The 21,340-nt window shown below is 39.1% G+C and overlaps 2 protein-coding genes, 1 non-coding gene and 1 pseudogene across 3 annotated transcripts; 2 read left to right on the plus strand and 2 right to left on the minus strand.

The window, feature by feature from the left end:
- Positions 1-10,191: 10,191 nt before the first annotated feature.
- Positions 10,192-11,622, plus strand: LOC125521793 (photosystem I P700 chlorophyll a apoprotein A2-like). The gene has a single exon (XM_048686854.1). It carries the CDS (start codon positions 10,246-10,248, stop codon positions 11,218-11,220), a length of 975 nt encoding a protein of 324 aa, XP_048542811.1. The 5' UTR covers positions 10,192-10,245; the 3' UTR covers positions 11,221-11,622.
- Positions 11,623-12,055: 433 nt separating this feature from the next.
- Positions 12,056-12,127, plus strand: TRNAR-UCU. Its single transcript has one exon. It is a non-coding gene; the product is annotated as a tRNA-Arg (tRNA).
- Positions 12,128-12,244: 117 nt separating this feature from the next.
- On the minus strand, positions 12,245-14,148 carry LOC125521792 (ATP synthase subunit alpha, chloroplastic-like). The gene is given in 2 exon segments (XM_048686853.1): positions 12,245-12,769; positions 12,771-14,148. Coding segments are annotated over 2 exon segments (1,515 nt in total). The 5' UTR covers positions 13,776-14,148; the 3' UTR covers positions 12,245-12,259.
- A 2,830-nt stretch (positions 14,149-16,978) lies between these two features.
- On the minus strand, positions 16,979-19,327 carry LOC125524299 (annotated as a pseudogene).
- Positions 19,328-21,340: the final 2,013 nt, after the last annotated feature.

The raw sequence follows: 21,340 nt of genomic DNA on the forward strand, positions 1-21,340 counted from the left end.
AGCTATGGTGCATAGTGGTACGAGTCGAGGTCATAGTACAGGAAGTACAGGCGGAGGCAAGCGATATAAATATGGTCCAAACCTCACTACTCCTCTTCCTGAGAGGGCTTACGACAGGACCGAGGAGCAAAGCAATGCCATAGTGCAGGCAGAAGTCGACGCCCATTTTGGACCGAAACCGCCACCGCCGCCAAGGGAGAAAGTGCCTGTGGAAGTAGTTGACCACTTCATTCGTATGGCTCAACCACCAGCTCCTAAGCCTGTTGACACAGACTATGAGCGCCACATCAGGAAGTTACATCGACAATGTCTACAGAAGGAGGCGAGCTCGAGCTCGAGCAAACAACAAGCAGCTGTCAAAAAATGCGGGAAAACCATTGCCCAGCTGGGAGAACAGGCGGCGCAATCGATCCCCCCGTTTGTTGTGCCGCCAACAACACGTGATAGTACGCGCGCCCAATATTATTGTGGGCAAACAGTTTACGTTCCCGAGGTGGGCGATGTGGTAATAACCCAGGAGCATATAATGCAGGCTGAAACTCTCAACATCACTGTTGGACAACTCCTCGAGATTGAGGACATGCCTGTGCTTATAGAGGAGGAAATAAAACGGAAATATGCCCGGGGCCAACCTTTGGTCAAGCCAGAAGAGGTCCAGAAGCTCCCAACGAGAATGTATGAATTGCATCAATGGTACATGGACATTACCAAGAGATCCGATCGAGAGTCCCTCATGGTGCAAGTCAAGAAGGATCATTACTACCTTCAGAAACCTGTGACCGTTGAGTATTCTGAACTATTTCAGTTATACAATCAAGACGCACTCGACAAATCTATCATCAGTTGCTATTGTCTGTAAGTGATTTCTTTCTGTAATTTAAGTCTCAAGCTAGCTGTAGTGATCCTTTTGATCAATCATTACCTGTAATTATCCTCACTATATTCTTTTCTGTGGTATTATGCAGGATGAAGATGTATGAAATGAGGAAAGGTGGACGCTATGGCATTGGGTTCATTGACCCAAACACCGTTAATGAATACACAGGGAAAATAAACAAGCATCATGAAAAGCAGGTAGAGGACAGCATTCTAGAGCTCTTGAAGCGCCTCAAATACAATGAAGATATACTACTTCCTTACAACTTCCAGTGAGTCACACTTTCTTGTACTACAAATTCTCTGTTTTTGCCTACTAGCTAGCTACATGTTTTTGCTTACATATGCCCGCTTAATTAAGACATGCAAATGTGTGTGCATGTAGATTTCACTGGATCTTGTGTATCATTAAAGTTGATGCCGGAACAGTTGAAATACTGGACTCACTACTCAAAGCAAATAGTGACTATAACATCTTGTTTGGGATAGTCAATAGGTAATTTCAATCATTATTAACTATATATCTCGGCCTATTTAGTTCGTCATTTCATGATATGAACTATTTAATAACCCCTTTATTCATTTTCTTTGTAGGCTGGCAGGGCTTGGGCAAGGTTCATCAGCGTCACGGAAGGCGAATGGAAATGACAACTGAAATGGTTTTGACCCAAGGTAAGTAATTAAGTAGTACTAGCTAGCTAGCTACCATCTCTTTAATTATCATGCTTGATTAATTATTATCTGATCAAATTAAATTCCATTCTCGTAATAAAGGCCCTGAAGCAGGCGCAGGGGACTGATCTATGTGCATTATGCGTTTGCGAGAACATTCGCATGATGGCGTCCGAAAGGAGCAGATCTCAAAGACAGGAATGGGTACGCTTGTCAGAACACTATTCACAATTTTTACACCATTATCGATATCTAGTCACACAACTAATACACATGCATATTGATCTCCTTCTTAATAGTTCACAGAGGTGCGGGACAAGCTCCTAGAAACGGAGCGCGTAGAAGCACTTCAAGAGGAAATAGCGGGATTTTTGCTCGACCAGGTCATAAATCCGAAGGGAGAATACTATTACCCGCTACCGCCCCCATCGACCAGGTCATGAACCACTTCCAATTGTCATCATGCTCCGAAGGCACCAATTAGGCTAATGCCACTGGCTCCGAAGGCAACATGCATATGTAGGAGAAATTGTATATAGCTATACATGTGTGTATGTGTGAATTAATATGGTGGTTTGTGAGACATTGATGATATATATATGATTGGTTCTACTAGAAATTCTATTTATATATATATATATGCATAACGTGTACAATGTGTAGTATCATAAAATACCAGCAAACAAAAAAGAATTAAAATGGAAAACACAAAATTAAATGAAAAAGAAATCATAAAACCAAAAAAAACCCCAAACATTTTAGTACCGATTGGTGTTACCAACCAGTACTAAAGGGCTCCCGGCCCCAGGAGCTGGCTCGTGCCACGTGGTTGCCCTTTAGCACCGGTTCGTGCTAAACCGGTACTAAAGGGGGGGGCTTTAGTGCCCACACTTTAGTGCCGGTTATGGAACCGGCACTAAAGGGCCTTACGAACCGGTGCTATTGCCTGGTTCGGCACTAGTGTATGGATTGAGTAAGATCCATCAAGTAAGTTGTCATTGGTGCAAGCAATAAAAATTGCTCTCTAAATATGTATTATTGATTGGTGTGGAGGAAATAAGCTTTATACGATCGTGTGATATGGAAGTAATAAAAGCGACAGACTGCATAATAAAGGTCCATATCACAAGTGGCAATATAAAGTGACGTTCTTTCGCATTAAGATTTTGTGCATCCAACCATAAAAGCGCATGACAACCTCTACTTCCCTCTGCGAAGGGCCTATCTTTTAATTTTAGCTCCTACATTGCATAAGAGTCATGGTGATTTTCACCCTTCCTTTTTACACATTATCCTTTGGCAAGCACAATATGCTGGAAAGATCCTGGTATATATATGGCTAGTTGGATGTGAGTTTTCATGAATTATTACTGTTGACATTACCCTTGAGGTATGTAGCGACCAGACCTCAAACGGTCCAATCTCTATGCTCCGGTGTCATCCCTGGATCAGTAATGCTGACACCACACAGTACTTGAAGGATTTATAGTAGAGTAGCAATCACACACTTATTACATCGAGTGTCTCCAAAGATAACTTATTACAATAAAAATGGCTTAAGGCCATCTAATAACGATAACAGCGGAAGGCTTGGAAGATAAGTGAGTCCATCAACTCCAACGACATCACTAAGTATAGAACCACGACCTAAAACTCCTTCATTGTCGTCTGAAAAGTTTGCAACATTAATGTTGCAGCCCGAAAACGGGTCAGCACATGGAATATGCTGGCAATGTAACACATAGAGAATAATGGAATGAAACAGCTATACTATATGCATATTTGGCTGGTGGAAAGCTCTATGGTTACAGTTTTGCATAAAGCCAATTTTTCCCTACTGCAGAGGAATAAATTTATTTAACTATTATGGTGGTTGTTAAACATTGAGAATGGTTGACAGCATTCTCAATCCCAATTAAACATCATCATTAAACAAACCCAACAAAATTAATCTTTTAGAGTAACATGTTGAGATTCACATGATAATCTAGGTACTAGATACTCAAGATGTCCATAACCGGGGACACGGCTAACCATGATTAGTTTATACACTCTGCACAGGTTTGCGCACTTTTCCCCACAAGACTCGATCGCCTCCTTTGGTTTCTCGCACTACACGGTGTTTGAGAAACAGATGACCGAGACATAGTCTTTCAGAAGCGCTAGCACCTTATGATGGGTAGACCGTACCACCTACATCCCCTACATCTGCTACTCTACCACTATAAGAGTTCGCACGACTTAGTCAACTATGCTAGAGCCCATAATAGCTTGTGGATGCACACGGAAGTTTCTAGCATGAATAATCTCATGATCCTTTTGAGCCTGGGTGGCGGTCCAAAAGAAAACAGGCAAATCCTGGAATACCCAGGTGCCTCAATCCACCCAGATGTGTGTTTAGGTTGCCACCTTAAGTAAATCATTAATTAACAAAGCTCACATCTGTCATGGATACACTCACCCAATCCACGTCTACTAGCATAGCATAGCAATAATAAGCAAACGTAGAAGTAACTCCCAAAGGTTTGATAATTAGACAGGTAATAGGTACTACCTCAACTACTTCCCAAACCCACAATTTAATTAGATCCTAATCATGCAATGTGTAAGGATTGATCTAATGCAATAAAACTGGGTAGTAGGAGGTATGATCAAAGTGTTACTTGCCTTGCTGATGATCCGGGAAACGTAGCGATTCGAAGTAACAAGCGGCGCACTCCGGGAACTCTATCGCAAACAAAAAAGCACACAATAAGTACTCAAATAATGCACAGGTAAAACTCAAATAAGAGATTTAACCAGAAAGTTCAACTTAAGAACTCCGGTTGGCAAAAAGAATCGAATCGAACGAAGCAACGAAAGACAAACGACAAAAGAAACAGGCTTCATTTACTATTCTGGATCTAAGTCAATTTTTACAGAAGCAAAAACTTGTTTAAGTTGGTTAAACGGAAAGAGGGTTCCGAGACGAAACTCCAGGCGCTTGAATCGCCTGATTTCGATAAACGAGCGAAAAGATAAACTAAAACGAAAATCGAATCAGAAATCACGATCAAAAAATCGCGGATTTAATCCAAGAAAAAGAAAAACGACGAACAGTTTAACGAACGAACGTTCGTTAACTGAATCTAAACAAAGAACACTTTCATTAAAACGAACGAACGAGCGAACGCTCGCTAATTAGCCTAAACCGGGAAAAAACCGATCTAAAGAAAAAATGAAACAAGCAAAAAACCGACGAAAACCGAAAGGTTTTTCCGGGAAAACTGGTGGCGGGATCGAGGTAAACCTCGGGCGGCGGGACGGCGGCGGCGGGGTCCGGCGGGGCGGCGGCGGCGGGCGCGGGGTTCGAGGCAGGGCGGCTAGGGTTTCAGCCCAGGGTGTGCCGGCGGCTTATAAAGGCTGGGTCCGGGGAGTCCGGGCCTAGCACGGCCCGTAGGTCGGTTCGGACGTTTTTTTAAAAAAAACTTACGCTCAAAAAAAACAAAAGGACTACTAAACGGACTCCAAAAATCCTGAAATAAATTTTCCCCCTCTTCTAAAATCAAGCCGCACAGGATGAACATTTATTTGGTTTCTAAATTTGAGACAACTAAAACCAAATAAAATAGCAAATAAAACCAAATAAAATCTTATTTGATTTCTTTATTAAATCCTCAATATTTATTTATTCTGCGAAAGTCATTTTATTCCCTCTCTCATATTTTTGTAATAGAAATAATTGAAGTTAAAATAAATAAAATCAAATGATCCTATTTTCAAAATTTGAGACAACTCAAATATGAAAACAACGAAATCCCCAACTCTCTCCGAGGGTCCTTGAGTTGCAAAAAAATTCTAGGATCAACCAGAATGCAATAAATATGATATGCAATGATGATCTAGTGTATAACATTCCAAATTGAAAATTTGGGATGTTACAAGGTAAAACGTTGGGAGGCAAAACTACAAGCCCCTATCTTTCTCTGTGTCCAATTAAAACTCCATACTCATAAGTATTGCGTGAGTGTCAGCAATTGTGAAAGACTATATGATAGTTGAGTATGTGGACTTGCTGAAAAGCTCTTATACATTGACTCTTTCCTATGTTATGATAAATTGCAATTGCTTCAATGACCGAGATTATAGTTTGTTAGTTTTCAATGAAGTTTAAGATTCATACTTGATATTGTGATTGAATTATTACTCTAGCATTAGAGATTATATGACAAGAATTATATACGTTGCTGTTCTAAGAATGATCATGATGCCCTCATGTCCGTATTTTATTTTTATCGACACCTCTATCTCTAAACATGTGGACAAATTTTTCGATTTTGGCTTTTCGCTTGAGGACAAGCGAGGTCTAAGCTTGGGGGAGTTGATACGTCCATTTTTCATCATGATTTTATATCAATATTTATTGCATTATGGGCTGTTATTACACATTATGTCACAATACTTATGCCTATTCTCTCTTATTTTACAAGGTTTACATAAAGAGGGAGAATGCCGGCAGCTAGGATTCTAGGCTGGAAAAGGAGCAAATATTAGAGACCTATTCTGCACAACTCCAAAAGTCCTGAAACTTCACGGAAGATGTTTTCCAAATATACAAAAAATACTGAGAGCAAGAACTTCACCAGGGGGGCCACACCCTGCCCACGAGGGTGGGGGGTGCGCCCTACCCCCCTTGGCGCGCCCCCTACCTCGTGGGCCCCTTGGTGGCCCTCCGGTGGCCATCTTCTGCTATACGGAGTCTTTCGATGGGAAAAAAATCATAAGCCATCTTCTCGGAGGAAACTCCGCCGCCACGAGGCGGAACCTTGGCGGAACCAATCTAGGGCTCTGGCGGAGCTGTTCTGCCGGGGAAACTTCCCTCCCGGAGGGGGAAATCATCGCCATCGTCATCACCAATGCTCCTCTCATTGGGATAGGGAAATCTCCATCAACATCTTCATCAGCACCATCTCATCTCAAAACCCTAGTTCATCTCTTGTATCCAATTCTTGTCTCCAAGTCCGGGATTGGTGCTAGTAGGTTGCTAGTAGTGTTAATTACTCCTTGTAGTTGATGCTAGTTCGTTCAATTGGTGGAAGATCATATGTTCAGATCCTATATGCATATTAATACCCCTCTGATTATGAACATGTTTATGCTTGGTGAGTAGTTACTTTTGTTCCTGAGGACATGGGAGAAGTCTTGCTATTAGTAGTCATGTGAATTTGGTATTCGTTTGATATTTTGATGAGATGTATGTTGTCTCTCCTCTAGTGGTGTTATGTGAACGTCGACTACATGACACTTCACCATTATTTGGGCCTATAGGAAGGCGTTGGGAAGTAATAAGTAGATGATGGGTTGCTAGAGTGACAGAAGCTTAAACCCTAGTTTATGCGTTGCTTCGTAAGGGGCTGATTTGGATCCATATGTTTCATGCTATGGTTAGGTTTACCTTAATACTTTTGTTGTAGTTGCGGATGCTTGCAATAGAGGTTAATCATAAGTGGGATGCTTGTCCAAGTAAGGGCAACACCCAAGCACCGGTCCACCCACATACCAAATTATCAAAGTACCGAACATGAATCATATGAACGTGATGAAAACTAGCTTGACGATATTCCCATGTGTCCTCGGGAGCGCTTTACATCATATAAGAGTTTGTCCAGGCTTGTCCTTTGCTACAAAAAGGATTGGGCCATCTTGCTGCACTTTATTTACTTTTGTTACTTGTTGCTCGTTACAAATTATCTTATCTCAAAACTATCTGTTACCACTTATTTCAGTACTTGCAGAGAATACCTTGCTGGAAACCTCTTATCATTTCCTTCTGCTCCTCGTTGGGTTTGACACTCTTACTTATCGAAAGGACTACGATAGATCCCTTATACTTGTGGGTCATCAGTTGCCGATAACTTTTACAATACATGATCATCTCATACAATAATTTATATCTCATCACGTCTTGACCATATCACATCACAACAAGCCCTGCAAAACCAAGTTAGACGTCCTCTACTTTGTTGTTGCAAGTTTTACGTGGCTGCTACGGGCTTCTAGCAAAAACCTTTCTTACCTACGCATCAAAACCACAACGATTTTTTGTCAAGTGTGCTGTTTTAACCTTCAACAAGGGTCGGGCGTAGTCAAACTCAATTCAACTAAAGTTGGAGAAATAGACACCCGCCATCCACCTGTGTGCAAAGCACGTCGGTAGAACCAGTCTGATGAACATGGTCGGGGCCGCTTCATCCAACAATATCACCGAATCAAAGTAAGACGTTGCTGGTAAGCAGTATGACTATTATCACCCACAACTCTTTGTGTTCTACTCATGCATATAACATCTACACATAGACCTGGCTCTGATACCACTGTTAGGGAACGCAGTATTTCAAAAAAAATCATACGATCATGCAACATCTATCTAGGAGATGCATAGCAACGAGCCAGGGAGAGTGTGTCCACATACCCTTGTAGTCTGAAAGCGGAAGCGTTTGACAACGCGGTTGATATAGTCGAACTTCTTCTTGTTCCGACCGATCAAGCACTGAACGTACGGCACCTCCGAGTTCTGCACACGTTTAGCTCGATGACATCCCTCGAACTCTTGATCCAGCAAAGTGTCAAGGGAGAGTTCCGTCAGCACGACGGCATGGTGACGGTGATGGTGAAGTGATCCGCGCAGGGCTTTGCCTAAGCACTATGTGAATATGACCAGAGGCATAAACCGTGGAGGGGGGCGCCGCATACGGCTAACAATGTTTGTTGTGTGTTCTAGCGGTGCCCCCACATATATATATATAGGTGGGAGGGGGAGGGAGCAGCAAGAGGCCCGCCCCAAGTAGGAGGAATCCTACTTGGGGCCTAATCATATTCAGCCTCCTCCTTTCCATGTGTTCCGAAGGGAGAAGGAAAGAGGAGGGGGGGAGAGAAGTGATGAGTACTTGGATAGACCCGAACACTTGCCTCGGATTGACTTCAATATGTAATTGCTTCTGGCTGTCTCGCAATACCTTCTACAGCTTGTCCTGCAGCAGTACCTTGACCAACTCTAGGTCCAATAGAAGCAAGCCCTATGACCAATCCAGCAGCAATAACAGAAGCGGCAGCAATTAGTGGATTCATGGTGAGTAGTTCCTCGTGTCAAAAAAATTGTTTCTTATGGGCACAGGCATCGCAAGTCATTCACTCTTATGGCTCTTCATTATCTGCATATGGTCTTTTTTTCTTAGGTGCTCATTTTGTCTGGGCCTTCAGTTTAATGTTTTTATTCAGCGGCCGTGGTTATTGGCAAGAACTCATTGAATCTATCGTTTGGGCTCATAACAAATTAAAAGTTGCTCCTGCTACTCAGCCTAGAGCCTTGAGCATTATACAAGGACGCGCTGTAGGAGTAACCCATTACCTTCTGGGTGGAATTGCCACGACATGGGCATTCTTCTTAGCGAGAATTATTGCAGTAGGATAGTGGCTAGGAGGATTTGAAAGGCATTATGGAATTAAGATTTCCCAGGTTTAGCCAAGGCTTAGCTCAGGACCCCACTACTCGTCGTATTTGGTTTGGTATTGCTACCTCACATGATTTCGAAAGTCATGATGATATTACTGAAGAACATCTTTATCAGAACATTTTTGCTTCTCACTTTGGGCAATTAGCAATAATCTTTTTATGGACGTCCGGAAACATGTAGCTTGGCAAGGAAATTTTGAATCATGGATACAAGATCCTTTACACGTAAGACCTATTGCTCATGCGATTTGGGATCCTCATTTTGGTCAACCCGCTGTGGAAGCCTTTACTCGAGGAGGTGCTGCTGGTCCAGTGAATATTGCTTATTCTGGAGTTTATCAGTGGTGGTATACAATAGGATTACGCACCAATGAGGATCTTTATACTGGAGCTCTTTTTCTATTATTTCTTTCTACGCTGTCCTTAATAGCGGGTTGGTTACATCTACAACCCAAATGGAAACCAAGCCTTTCGTGGTTCAAAAACGCGGAATCTCGTCTCAATCATCATTTGTCAGGACTTTTCGGGGTAAGTTCTTTGGCTTGGACAGGACATTTAGTTCATGTTGCTATTCCCGCATCCAGGGGGGAGTACGTTCGATGGAATAATTTCTTAGATGTATTACCCTATCCCCAGGGGTTGGGACCCCTTTTGACGGGTCAATGGAATCTTTATGCCAAAAACCCTGATTCGAGTAATCATTTATTTGGTACCTCTCAAGGAGCGGGAACTGCCATTCTAACTCTTCTTGGGGGATTCCATCCACAAACACAAAGTTTGTGGCTGACCGATACGACTCAACATCATTTAGCTATTGCATTTATTTTTCTCATTGCCGGTCACAAGTATCGAACTAACTTCGGAATTGGGCACAGTATTAAAGATCTTTTAGAAGCGCATACTCCTCCGAGGGGTCGATTAGGGCGTGGGTATAAGGGCCTTTATGACACAATCAACAATTTGCTTCATTTCCAGTTAGGTCTTGCTCTAGCTTCTTTAGGGGTTATTACTTCCTTAGTAGCTCAACATATGTACTCTTTACCTCCTTATGCATTCATAGCACAAGACTTCACTACTCAAGCTGCTTTATATACTCATCACCAATATATTGCAGGGTTCATCATGACAGGGGCTTTTGCTCCTGGAGCTATTTTTTCATTAGGGATTAGAATCCGGAACAGAATGAGGATAATGTATTGGCAAGAATGTTAGACCATAAAGAAGCTATCATATCTCATTTAAGTTGGGCTAGCCTCTTTCTAGGATTCCATACCTTGGGCCTTTATGTTCATAACGACGTCATGCTTGCTTTTGGTACTCCAGAAAAGCAAATCTTGATCGAACCTATATTTGCCCAATGGATACAATCTGCTCATGGCAAGACGACATATGGGTTCGATATACTCTTATCTTCAACGAATGGCCCCGCTTTCAATGCGGGTCGAAGCCTATGGTTGCCCAGATGGTTGAATGCTGTTAATGAGAATAGTAATTCGCTTTTCTTAACAATAGGACCTGGGGATTTCTTGGTTCATCATGCTATTGCTCTAGGTTTGCATACAACTACATTGATTTTAGTAAAGGGCACTTTAGATGCACGCGATTCCAAATTAATGCCAGATAAAAAGGATTTTGGATATAGTTTTCCTTGTGACGGCCCAGGGCGCGGCGGTACTTGTGATATTTCTGCTTGGCACGCATTTTATTTGGCAGTTTTCTGGATGTTAAATACCATTGGGTGGGTTACTTTTTATTGGCATTGGAAACATATCACATTATGGCAGGGCAACGTTTCACAATTTAATGAATCCTCCACTTATTTGATGGGATGGTTAAGAGATTACCTATGGTTAAACTCTTCACAACTTATCAATGGATATAATCCTTTTGGGATGAATAGTTTATCGGTATGGGCGTGGATGTTCTTATTTGGACATCTTGTTTGGGCTACTGGATTTATGTTCTTAATTTCCTGGCGGGGGTATTGGCAGGAATTAATTGAGACTTTAGCATGGGCTCATGAACGCACACCTTTAGCTAATTTAATTCGCTGGAGAGATAAGCCCGTGGCTCTTTCCATTGTGCAAGCAAGATTGGTTGGATTAGCTCACTTTTCCGTGGGTTATATATTCACTTATGCAGCTTTCTTGATTGCCTCAACATCAGGCAAGTTTGGTTAATTTAGTTTGTTTTTTTGTACTGTATCAGCACCTAGTTCATTACTCTTGATAGAGAGGGAGGATCTGCCTTTTTAGATTTCTTTTTCTATTTATTTTTCCATCTAGGATTAGAACCATATACTTGGTAATAATAGCAACGACACATTATGGCAAAAAAAAGGTTTGATTCAGAGGGAGAAGAAGCGGCAGAAATTAGAACAAAAATATCATTTGATTTGTCAATCTTTAAAAAAGATAAGAAGCAAAGTTTCTCCCTTGAGTTTGAGTGAAAAAACGAAGATGCGAGAAAAATTGCAATCCCTACCGCATAATAGTGCACCTACACGCCTTCATCGACGTTGTTTTTTGACCGGAAGACCTAGAGCTAACTATCGACATTTTGGGCTATCCGGACACGTACTTTGAGAAATGGTTTATGAATGTTTGTTACCGGGTGCAACAAGATCCAGTTGGTAAGGATAAAATACCCTTTCGTATTTGTATGGATTTCTGGAATTGATAATCATAGAGGAGCCCTCTTCACCATTCTGTATAAATGGACTATTCTATTTGTATAGATATTGGTAGAGGGGCGTCCCTCTTTTATCCACTAGTTAGCCCTCTTTAGTTTAAGAGTATAGAGCAGTTTGGTAGCTCATAAGGCTCATAACCTTGGGGTTGCGGGTTCGATTCCCACTACCGCCTCCATAATCCTTCTTTATGATATATGCATGATATAATATATACATCATGCATTTGTATCTGGATTTTTTGATTTCCTAAAAGAGTTTTGGTCTAACCGTTTTTTCTCGGAAGAAGCAAAAAAATAAAAGAAAGAATAAAATATGAAAGAAAAGCGTCCATTGTCTAATGGATAGGACGGAGGTCTTCTAAACCTTTGGTATAGGTTCGAATCCTATTGGATGCAATCTTATTTCTATCTATTCTTTAAATAACTATACTAAACTAAAAACAAAGAATTTTTTGCATGATTCAAATGAAAAAGCTTTCTCAACGATTCCTATTCTACTAACAAGAGTAGACATGCAAAATTTACTTGTTACTGAAGAGAAAACCATTCCAGCTGTTCCTGAATACCTTCCTTCAAAAGGATTTCCGCTTGCTCGGTGAATGTCTTGCTAGAAGATATAATTTCTTGGAATTGAGGTTTAGTATCTTTTAGATGTTTACATAACTCATCCAGAAATTTATTTACCTGTTCAATTTCTAACGAATAAAGATATCCTCTTGTTCCGGTATAAATAGTAGCTATCTGCTCTTCCACTGGGAGAGGATTTGCCTGGGATTGTTTAAGCAATTTCCTTAATCGTCGACCCCTTGCCAATTGATTCTGACTTGTTTTATCGAGAGCAGAGGCGAATTGTGCAAAGGCTTGTAACTCTGCGAATTGCGCTAGTTCCAATTTTGATTTGCCAACTACTTGTTTCATGGATTTAATTTGAGCCGCGGATCCTACTCTGGAAACAGAAATACCCACATTAATAGCGGGTCGAATTCCGGCATTGAATAGATCCGCAGATAAGAATATTTGTCTATCTGTAATGGAGATTAACATTAGTAGGAATATAGGCGGAAACGTCTCCAGATTGAGTCTCAACTATTGGTAAAGCGGTCATACTTCCTTCGCCTAAAAGAGAATTTAATTTAGCGGCTCTTTCTAAAAGGCGTGAATGCAAATAAAAAACATCCCCTGGATAAGCCTCACGTCCGGGAGGTCTTCTTAATAGAAGGGACATTTGGCGATAAGCTTGTGCCTGTTTGGAGAGATCATCATAAATTATTAAAGTATGCCGTTCGCGGTACATAAAATACTCAGCCAGGGCTGCTCCCGTATAAGGAGCGAGGTATTGTAATGTAGCAGGTGAATCCGCCATTTCAGCTACTACAATAGTGTATTCCATGGCCCCCTCCTCATGGAAAGTAGTTACTACTTGAGCTACGGAGGATGCTCTTTGACCGATAGCTACATAAACACATATTACACCTTGCCCTTTTTGATTGAGAATTGTATCTGTGGCTACTGCTGTTTTGCCAGTCTGTCTGTCCCCAATAATTAACTCTCGCTGACCGCGCCCTATAGGGATCATCGAATCGATAGCAATAAGCCCTGTTTGAAGAGGTTCGTATACGGAACGCCTGGAAATTATACTTGGAGCAGGAGATTCAATTAAGCGAGATTCGGAAGCTATAATTTCGCCTTTCCCATCAATAGGTTTAGCCAGAGCATTTACAACACGACCCAAGTAAGCCTCACTCACGGGTATCTGAGCAATTCTTCCTGTTGCTTTTACAAAACTTCCCTCTTGTATCATCAACCCATCGCCCATTAATACAATCCCAACATTTTTGGATTCCAAATTCAGAGCAATACCCCTAGTACCTTCTGCAAATTCGACTAATTCACCTGACATTATTTCACCAAGACCTATAATACGAGCAATCCCATCCCCCACTTGAACTACGCGACCTATATTCTCAATCCCTACTTTCCTATTATATTGTTCAATACGTTCGCGGAGAATTTTATGAATTTCGTCGACTCGAAGGGTTGCCATTAGTGTTTCTTGACTCTTTTTTCGGAAGCAAGGGGAAAAATAATGCCTAAATTCTAAACGAAAGTAGAAGTTCAAGGCCTAATTAATTTAATTATTTCTTCCATTCCAGGGACCCGAGAATGCCAATATTAGCACGAATCGTACGGAAATGTAACTCGGTATTCAAACAACTATTCAGAGTTCTTAGAGCTCCTTGTACGGCCTGTTGGAAAACCCGCTGTCGGACCTGATTCATTGCCCTTTGTTTTTCAAAATAAAGGGTTTCGTTTTTAGACTTTTCCAATTGTTCCAAACTAATAGAAGTAGCATTAATCAAATTTGCTTTTTCTCGTTCTATCTCAGAGTATCCATTTCATTCGATACTCATCCGCTTCTAGTTTCGACTTCTGTAATCGAAATCCGAGCTTTTTCGAGTTGCTCAATGGTCCCTCTACGCAATTCTTTTGAATTTCGAATAGTACTCAAGATCCTCTGTTTTCGATTATCTAATAAATCTTTTAATGAAAGTAGATTATTTTGTAAGTTTACAACTTTTATGATCTCTTCCCGAACCAAACATGAATCTTTCGATTCATTTGGCTCTCACGCTCCTTTTTTTTCTATAGCTATTTCCATATCTTTTTTTTAAGTAATGAGCCTATCCTCTATCTTCTTTTTTATGTTTATATTTCAATATACCGAAACCTATATAAGACTAGATAAATATTAAGAGGACTCTTCCGCCTAGATAAAAATATATCATGGTCAGCAAAGTTGTTTCTTTATTTTTATTTGACATCTAGTTAATAATTTCATTTCATTAAGAAAAGTAACTAATAAATGAAAATGAAATTAATAGAATTCTTTTTATTTTTTTTCTTCAAATCCAAAATTTTCTCTTTTTTATACATAGGTCATCGAATTCGGCATGGTTAAAAAAGGGCAGGGTTGCCCCCTGTTTTTCTAGTAAATAGTTCAAACCATTTTATCGATAGGAGTGTTTCTATATCAGATAAATTTTACATTAGCTATTCCGTTTAAATTGGTACTATACTATTGTAGAAAAGAGTACCTTTTTTTGCTGGACTTCAAGCAGTTTAGCTTTAACCGTGTTAATGGTCTCACATTCTGGTTTATAGAGAATCAAAAGTTGATTTACCATGAGTCGGCGGAAATGCTATGGTTCTCCATATGATTTTTCTGAATTTATTCAGAAGTAATTCGTCGAGAATCGTGCACCCTTTTCTTATTTAATCCGAAAAAATATAAAAATATATAAAGTGCAAGCCGGATAGATATCTATTCTTGAAATAGACAACTCGCACACCACTCCTTTCCAAAAAAATCAAAACACCAAACCACTACAGTTAGATTTTTAGATTTTGTTGCTAAAATATCGGATATTAAGGCCCGAAACTGCCAGCGGATGGCCAGTGAGCTAGCAAAAAACGAAAGAAATGGGTTTACATTTTTCAATATGCTCTCCTCTTATAGATAGGACGAACAAAGAACAAAGTTTTTCGATCACTTACTTCGCTCGCCCTTTTTTGATCGTTTTTTTATGCCAAATAGATCAATCTAGTAATTTCTTTTAGATTAAGTCTTACGTCTTGTTTGACTGGTGAAATACTTCCTTTGTTGAAATGTTCTGTTCCCAAAATTCCTAAAATAAAAGGAAAAAACTTTCCACTTTCCTAAACTAAGGACGGGAAATAAGAAGGTGATCATATCTTCTAAATTAATAATACTCAACTCAGCCCTTCCTAGAATGGGCTGAGTAATAGATAATTCCAGGAGTAATAAATAGGAGTAAATTAAATAAAGTATTGATATAATTGGAATTGCGGAAGCAAATAAAAATTTACTAAAAAAAGAAAAAAGTACCTAATCGAAATCGAAAGTTTTTTTTAAGATTAAACAAAAGGGTTCGCAAATAAAAGCGCTAGTGCCATAACTAGTCCATAAATTGTTAAAGCTTCCATAAAAGCTAGACTAAGCAATAAAGTACCTCGTATTTTACCTTCTGCTTCTCACTGTCTCGCAATACCTTCTACAGCTTGTCCTACAGTAGTACCTTGACCAACTCCAGGTCCAATAGAAGGAAGCCCTACGGCCAATCCAGCAGCAATAACAGAAGCAACATCAATTAGTGGATTCATGGTGAGTAGTTCCTCGTGTCAAAAAAAATTGTTTCTTGGATCTCTTCCCGGGGGCTATTTGGATTCCTCGGAAACCCCTGCCTACATCACCATTCAATATTTCTTGCCCTACTATAGGCCAAACTACCTGAGCACTGGGTCCAATGTGAGTAGGATCACTTAGCCATGCTTCATAATTGGAAAAACGGGCGCCATGAAAGTACATGCCACTCAACCAAAGAAAGATAATGGAAAGTTGCCCGAAATGAGCACTAAAGACTTTTCGAGAAATCTCCTCCAAATCACCAGTATGACTATCGAAATCGTGAGCATCAGCATGTAGGTTCCAGATCCAAGTGGTAGTATCAGGGCCCTTAGCTAGTGTTCTTGAGAAATGGCCGGGTCTGGCCCATTCCTCAAAAGATGTTTTTACAGGATCCCTATCCACAACAATTTTTACTTCTGGTTCCGGCGAACGAATAATCATTAAGTCCTCCTCTTTCCGGACAAGACATACAAAGAGACCCGCCAACTGTCTTTTTAGTGAATCTTTGAAAGATATATATTTTGAAAGATAGATTTTGAAAGATAGATTTTGAAAGATAGATATTGTGATTAGTTCTTTTCTTTACTATCTACCATCCTTCTATTTTTTAGTTATTCACTGGAGCAATTATATATTGAAGTCAATCTGAGGCAAGTGTTCGGGTCTATTATGACATAAAGATTAGGTGCCTAACGGACATTGTTTATCTTGAAAAACAAATATTTCTCGACGTAAGAAAAAAATATTTTTTATTTTTAATTTAAGAAACTAGTGTATTTTTTTGAGGGCATAAGCTCCTATCTATATCTACTTTCCTTGAGCATAATATAGGGTTTTTTTATTTGATTCTAAATTCCAAGATAACTCATTAGAATTATTAATAAGATGGTCCTAATATATTAGCAATATTTAGATTGCCCCCTCTGTTTATTCACTTTATTACTTCTATTCTAGGCCCTATCCCTATGGTTTATTCTTATGAAATATCATATAAAATAGAAGGTACAAGAAATGGATATAATGAAATTCTTGATTCGATCTTACGACCTAATTTATTTGATTAATGGATCAACAACCAAACCACCCATTTTATGAAAAAGAAGGAGCATGGTCTTATTCAAATTCAAAGCGCTTCGTAATCTTCAACCAGTTCTGTGCTTCAATATAATTTCCTGGAGTAAGCACTATAGCTTGTTTCCAATATTCAGCAGCTTGATCAAACCAAGCTTCCGCAATTTCCGAATCACCCTGTAGAATGGCCTGTTCTCCTCGGTCGGAATAGGAAATTCCTTCCCTTAGAACCGTACTTGAGAGTTTCCTACCTCATACGGCTCAGAAATTACTATCTGAATTTCCCCTATCTTAACTGAATTCGATTTATCAAAAATCGATCCAATTTGTTCTTGGGTTAAGCAGAAGAATTAATTACCTAAGTTTCAAACCCTAATTTTTATCAATAATCAGTTTGATCTTTTTTCCCACCTTCAGAAGAATGAAGCATAGATAGATATAGAGCCTTCGTTCAAATTTTCTGAAAGGTAACTATCCCGGTTTCATATATGAAATCTCTATAGAATCCTTGAAAAAGACTTTTTTCCATAAGAAAGAAAAAAGAACTTACTATCTTTGGGATCTGATACTACACCGCTGCTTAATCCCTCAGTGGATCGGCTCTATTACATAAGCGGATTTCAAAATTTTGCCCCATATCATGGGATAAGTAAGTAATTTTTTTAGTTGTATCGACCCAGTCGCTCACTGATTGATCTTTACGGTGCTTTCTCTATCAATTTGAGAAGCTTTATCCATAGAGTAGTAGTATAGGCCATACTTTCTTCGTTTTTTTATTCTCGTGAAGTGTCCTTCCTTCCTACAGCTGATAGGGAAAAATCGTTGTTTTTATGATCCCTATGTAGAAAGCCCTTTTTTCTAGTATTTACTAGAAAATTTGATCCTCTTTTTTTCTATAGTGGAGATAGTCGCACATAATGACAGATCACGGCCATATTATTAAAAGCTTGCGGTAAGAAGGGTTTTGTTCTAGTGCCCGGAAATAATATTCCAAAGCCTTTGTATGCTCTCCATTGCTTGTGTGTATAAGGCCTATGTTATAGAGTATATAACTTCGATCATAGGGGTCGATTTCTAGTCGCTTAGCTTCATAATAATTTTGCAAAGCTTCCGCATAATTTCCTTCGGATTGAGCCAACATCCGTTACGGTCGTTCATTCTATTCAAAAAATCTCCGTTCCAAAACCGTACATGAGGTTTTCATCTCATACGGCTCCTCCCTTCTGTACATAATAGTACTAAGCGAATAATCTATAGAATCAAAATAGAATTAGTCCCGTCTCATTATGAACCGAAAGGGGCTTGTATTTTTCTGAGAAATCTCTAGCCAACCTTCCCACAAGAGGTTTTTCTTAACACCAATTAATTCTATTAATGCTAGAGGAAAACGATAGCTCCAATAATTTCTTTGTTCTCAACACCTCCTATTTAGAGGAATTAGCTACTTCAACGATCTTTGGTGGTTATAGGGTATCCAAAGTACAAACCTGATGGTTGTTTGTTATCCCAACCATTCTTCTCAGCCCTAATACTGATCAGGAAAGGGGTAATTTCTAACAAAGTTTTTCTCTTGTTGATTCCTATTTCTAGGTGTAGTGCTTTTCTCCCCTATGCTGCCTACGGATACTAATAGAGTAGGATTGGCCTGTAATCCATACCATACCATATCCTGTAGGTGTAACCTTTCGCTCAATACTCAAATCTACAATTGAAGTATCTGAAGCCGCATCAATCGAGGATACACGACGGAAGGAATTGTTAGTTCGCCTCACCTTCCCGAAGCGTGGGTTTGTTTGCTTTACAAATTTGGTTCTCTCTATGCCAACCCCTCTCTTTTTCGTAAGACCGAGGTATAGGTAGGGCTAAAAAAAGCAAAAAAAAGAGTCAAATCGCACCATCTCTATAATAAGTAAATGCCTTTTTTTCTCCTGAGGTTGTCGGAATTATTCGCAATAAAATATTGGCTACAATTGAGGAGGTCTTATCAATGAAATTTCCATTTCCACGGGATCTAGGCATAATTCCCAACCCATTCTATATAGAATTGTTTTCATTCCTTCACAAAATAACATAAAAAAAACACATTCGATTCTTATAATTATAAATAGATTGATCCATATGCTCTACTCTAAATCCATATGCTTTAAATGGATAAGAGAGATATGGATTTTCCGCTCAGCTCAAATTGTATCCTTTTCCTTCTGCTTGGACACGAAGAGATATGAAATATTTGACTAAGACTGGATTTCATTCCACTTTCCTATTTCTGAACAACAACTTATGTTATCAACTATTTCATGTTTTCGAAGTTATTAATTGTCTCATACCCTATTTTTGATTTCGATAGTATGGTGTAGCATATCTTATGCAAACGGAATTCTAAGGTTTCTTTATTTTATTATGCAATAAGAATAATTCTTCCATTTTATTTTTCTTTAGTTGTGGGAAAACCCAAATTAAAACTTTTATTTTATAGCAAGCACAATTTCTAGTAAAAAATCATGTATCCTTCCACTTAGATCAAAAGGAATTTTTCCAATAGAACTACGGAACCCCCGAGTGGTTGCAGTTGTACCTTTACTGCAGTAATAAGAAAACTCGCTATTCACTCAGTTTATTTTCCATAATATGTTATGTAGGAGAGATGACCGAGCGGTTCAAGGCGTAGCATTGGAACTGCTATGTAGACTTTTGTTTACCGAGGGTTCGAATCCCTCTCTTTCCGTTTTTCTTAATTCATCAACGTTAAGGATCACAATGTATCAAATCAAATAACAATTTTTTCTAGCAATAATATAATATCTTATATTATCTTTTTTTGATTTAATACAATTAGAAATTCTCTATAGCAAATTACTATGGTATGTAAAATACACATAGAGGAAAAAATAAAGAATACCACTCTTTGATGATTTTGTCGGCATCCAACTGTTCTCGAATTGGTTTATTCAAGAATTCAAAACATCCCAATGCGATAAAAGAATGGAATCCTAGAATTCATATTCGAGAAATTTTTGGGCCCTTAGGCGCTATTGTAGCTAGTATATCGCATTTTTCTTCATCTTACTATTTACTAACGCATAATAAAATCCTGTTAAAAAAATATTTGTTTGTTGAAAATTTAAAACAAACCTTCCAAGTACTTCAAGAACTTAAATACTCTTTAATAGATGAAAATAAAAGGATTTCTAATTTCGATAGTAACATAATGTTGGATCCATTCCTTTTGAATTGTCACTTTGTCCATCATGATTCTTGGGAAGAGACATTGGCAATAATTCACCTTGGACAATTTATTTGTGAAAATGTATGTCTATTTAAATCGCACATAAAAAAATCCGGTCAAATTTTTATTGTAAATATGAATTCCTCTGTTATAAGAGCAGCTAAACCTTATTTGGCCACTACAGGAGCAACTGTTAATGGTCATTATGGAGAAATCCTTTACAAGGGAGATAGGTTAGTTACATTTATATATGAAAAATCGAGATCTAGTGACATTACGCAAGGTCTTCCAAAAGTGGAACAAATCTTTGAAGCGCGTTCAATTGATTCATTATCCCCGAATCTCGAAAGGAGAATTGAGGATTGGAATGAGCGTATACCAAGAATTCTTGGGGTCCCTTGGGGATTCTTGATTGGAGCTGAGCTAACCATAGCCCAAAGTCGTATCTCTTTGGTTAATAAAATCCAAAAGGTTTATCGATCCCAATGGGTACATATCCATAATAGACATATAGAGATTATTATACGCCAAGTAACGTCAAAAGTGCGGGTTTCCGAAGATGGAATGTCTAATGTTTTTTCGCCTGGAGAATTAATCGGACTATTGCGAGCGGAACGAGCAGGACGAGCTTTGGGTGAATCGATCTATTATCAGGCAATCTTATTGGGAATAACAAGGGCTTCCCTGAATACCCAAAGTTTCATATCTGAAGCAAGTTTTCAAGAAACTGCTCGAGTTTTAGCAAAAGCTGCCCTATGAGGTCGCATTGATTGGTTGAAAGGCTTGAAAAAAAACGTAGTTCTGGGGGGGGGGATTATACCCGTTGGTACGGATTCCAAAAATTTGTGCATCGTTCCCCACAAGACAAGAACCTTTATTTTGAAATAAAAAATCTATTCGCGTCGGAAATGAGAGATTTTTTGTTTCTCCATACAGAATTAGTTTCTTCAGATTTTGACGTAACAAACAATTTTTATGAGACATAAGAACCCCCATTTAACCCTATGTCATTTAAGGATACATAAAAAATATTTTTTACTTTACTAGACTTTTGAACTTAGAACACTAACAGGTCAAATTTTAGACTTTTAAGATTTTTATTTTA

The sequence above is a fragment of the Triticum urartu genome, chromosome 7, assembly GCF_003073215.2.
Source record: "Triticum urartu cultivar G1812 chromosome 7, Tu2.1, whole genome shotgun sequence".
Taxonomy (NCBI): domain Eukaryota; kingdom Viridiplantae; phylum Streptophyta; class Magnoliopsida; order Poales; family Poaceae; genus Triticum; species Triticum urartu.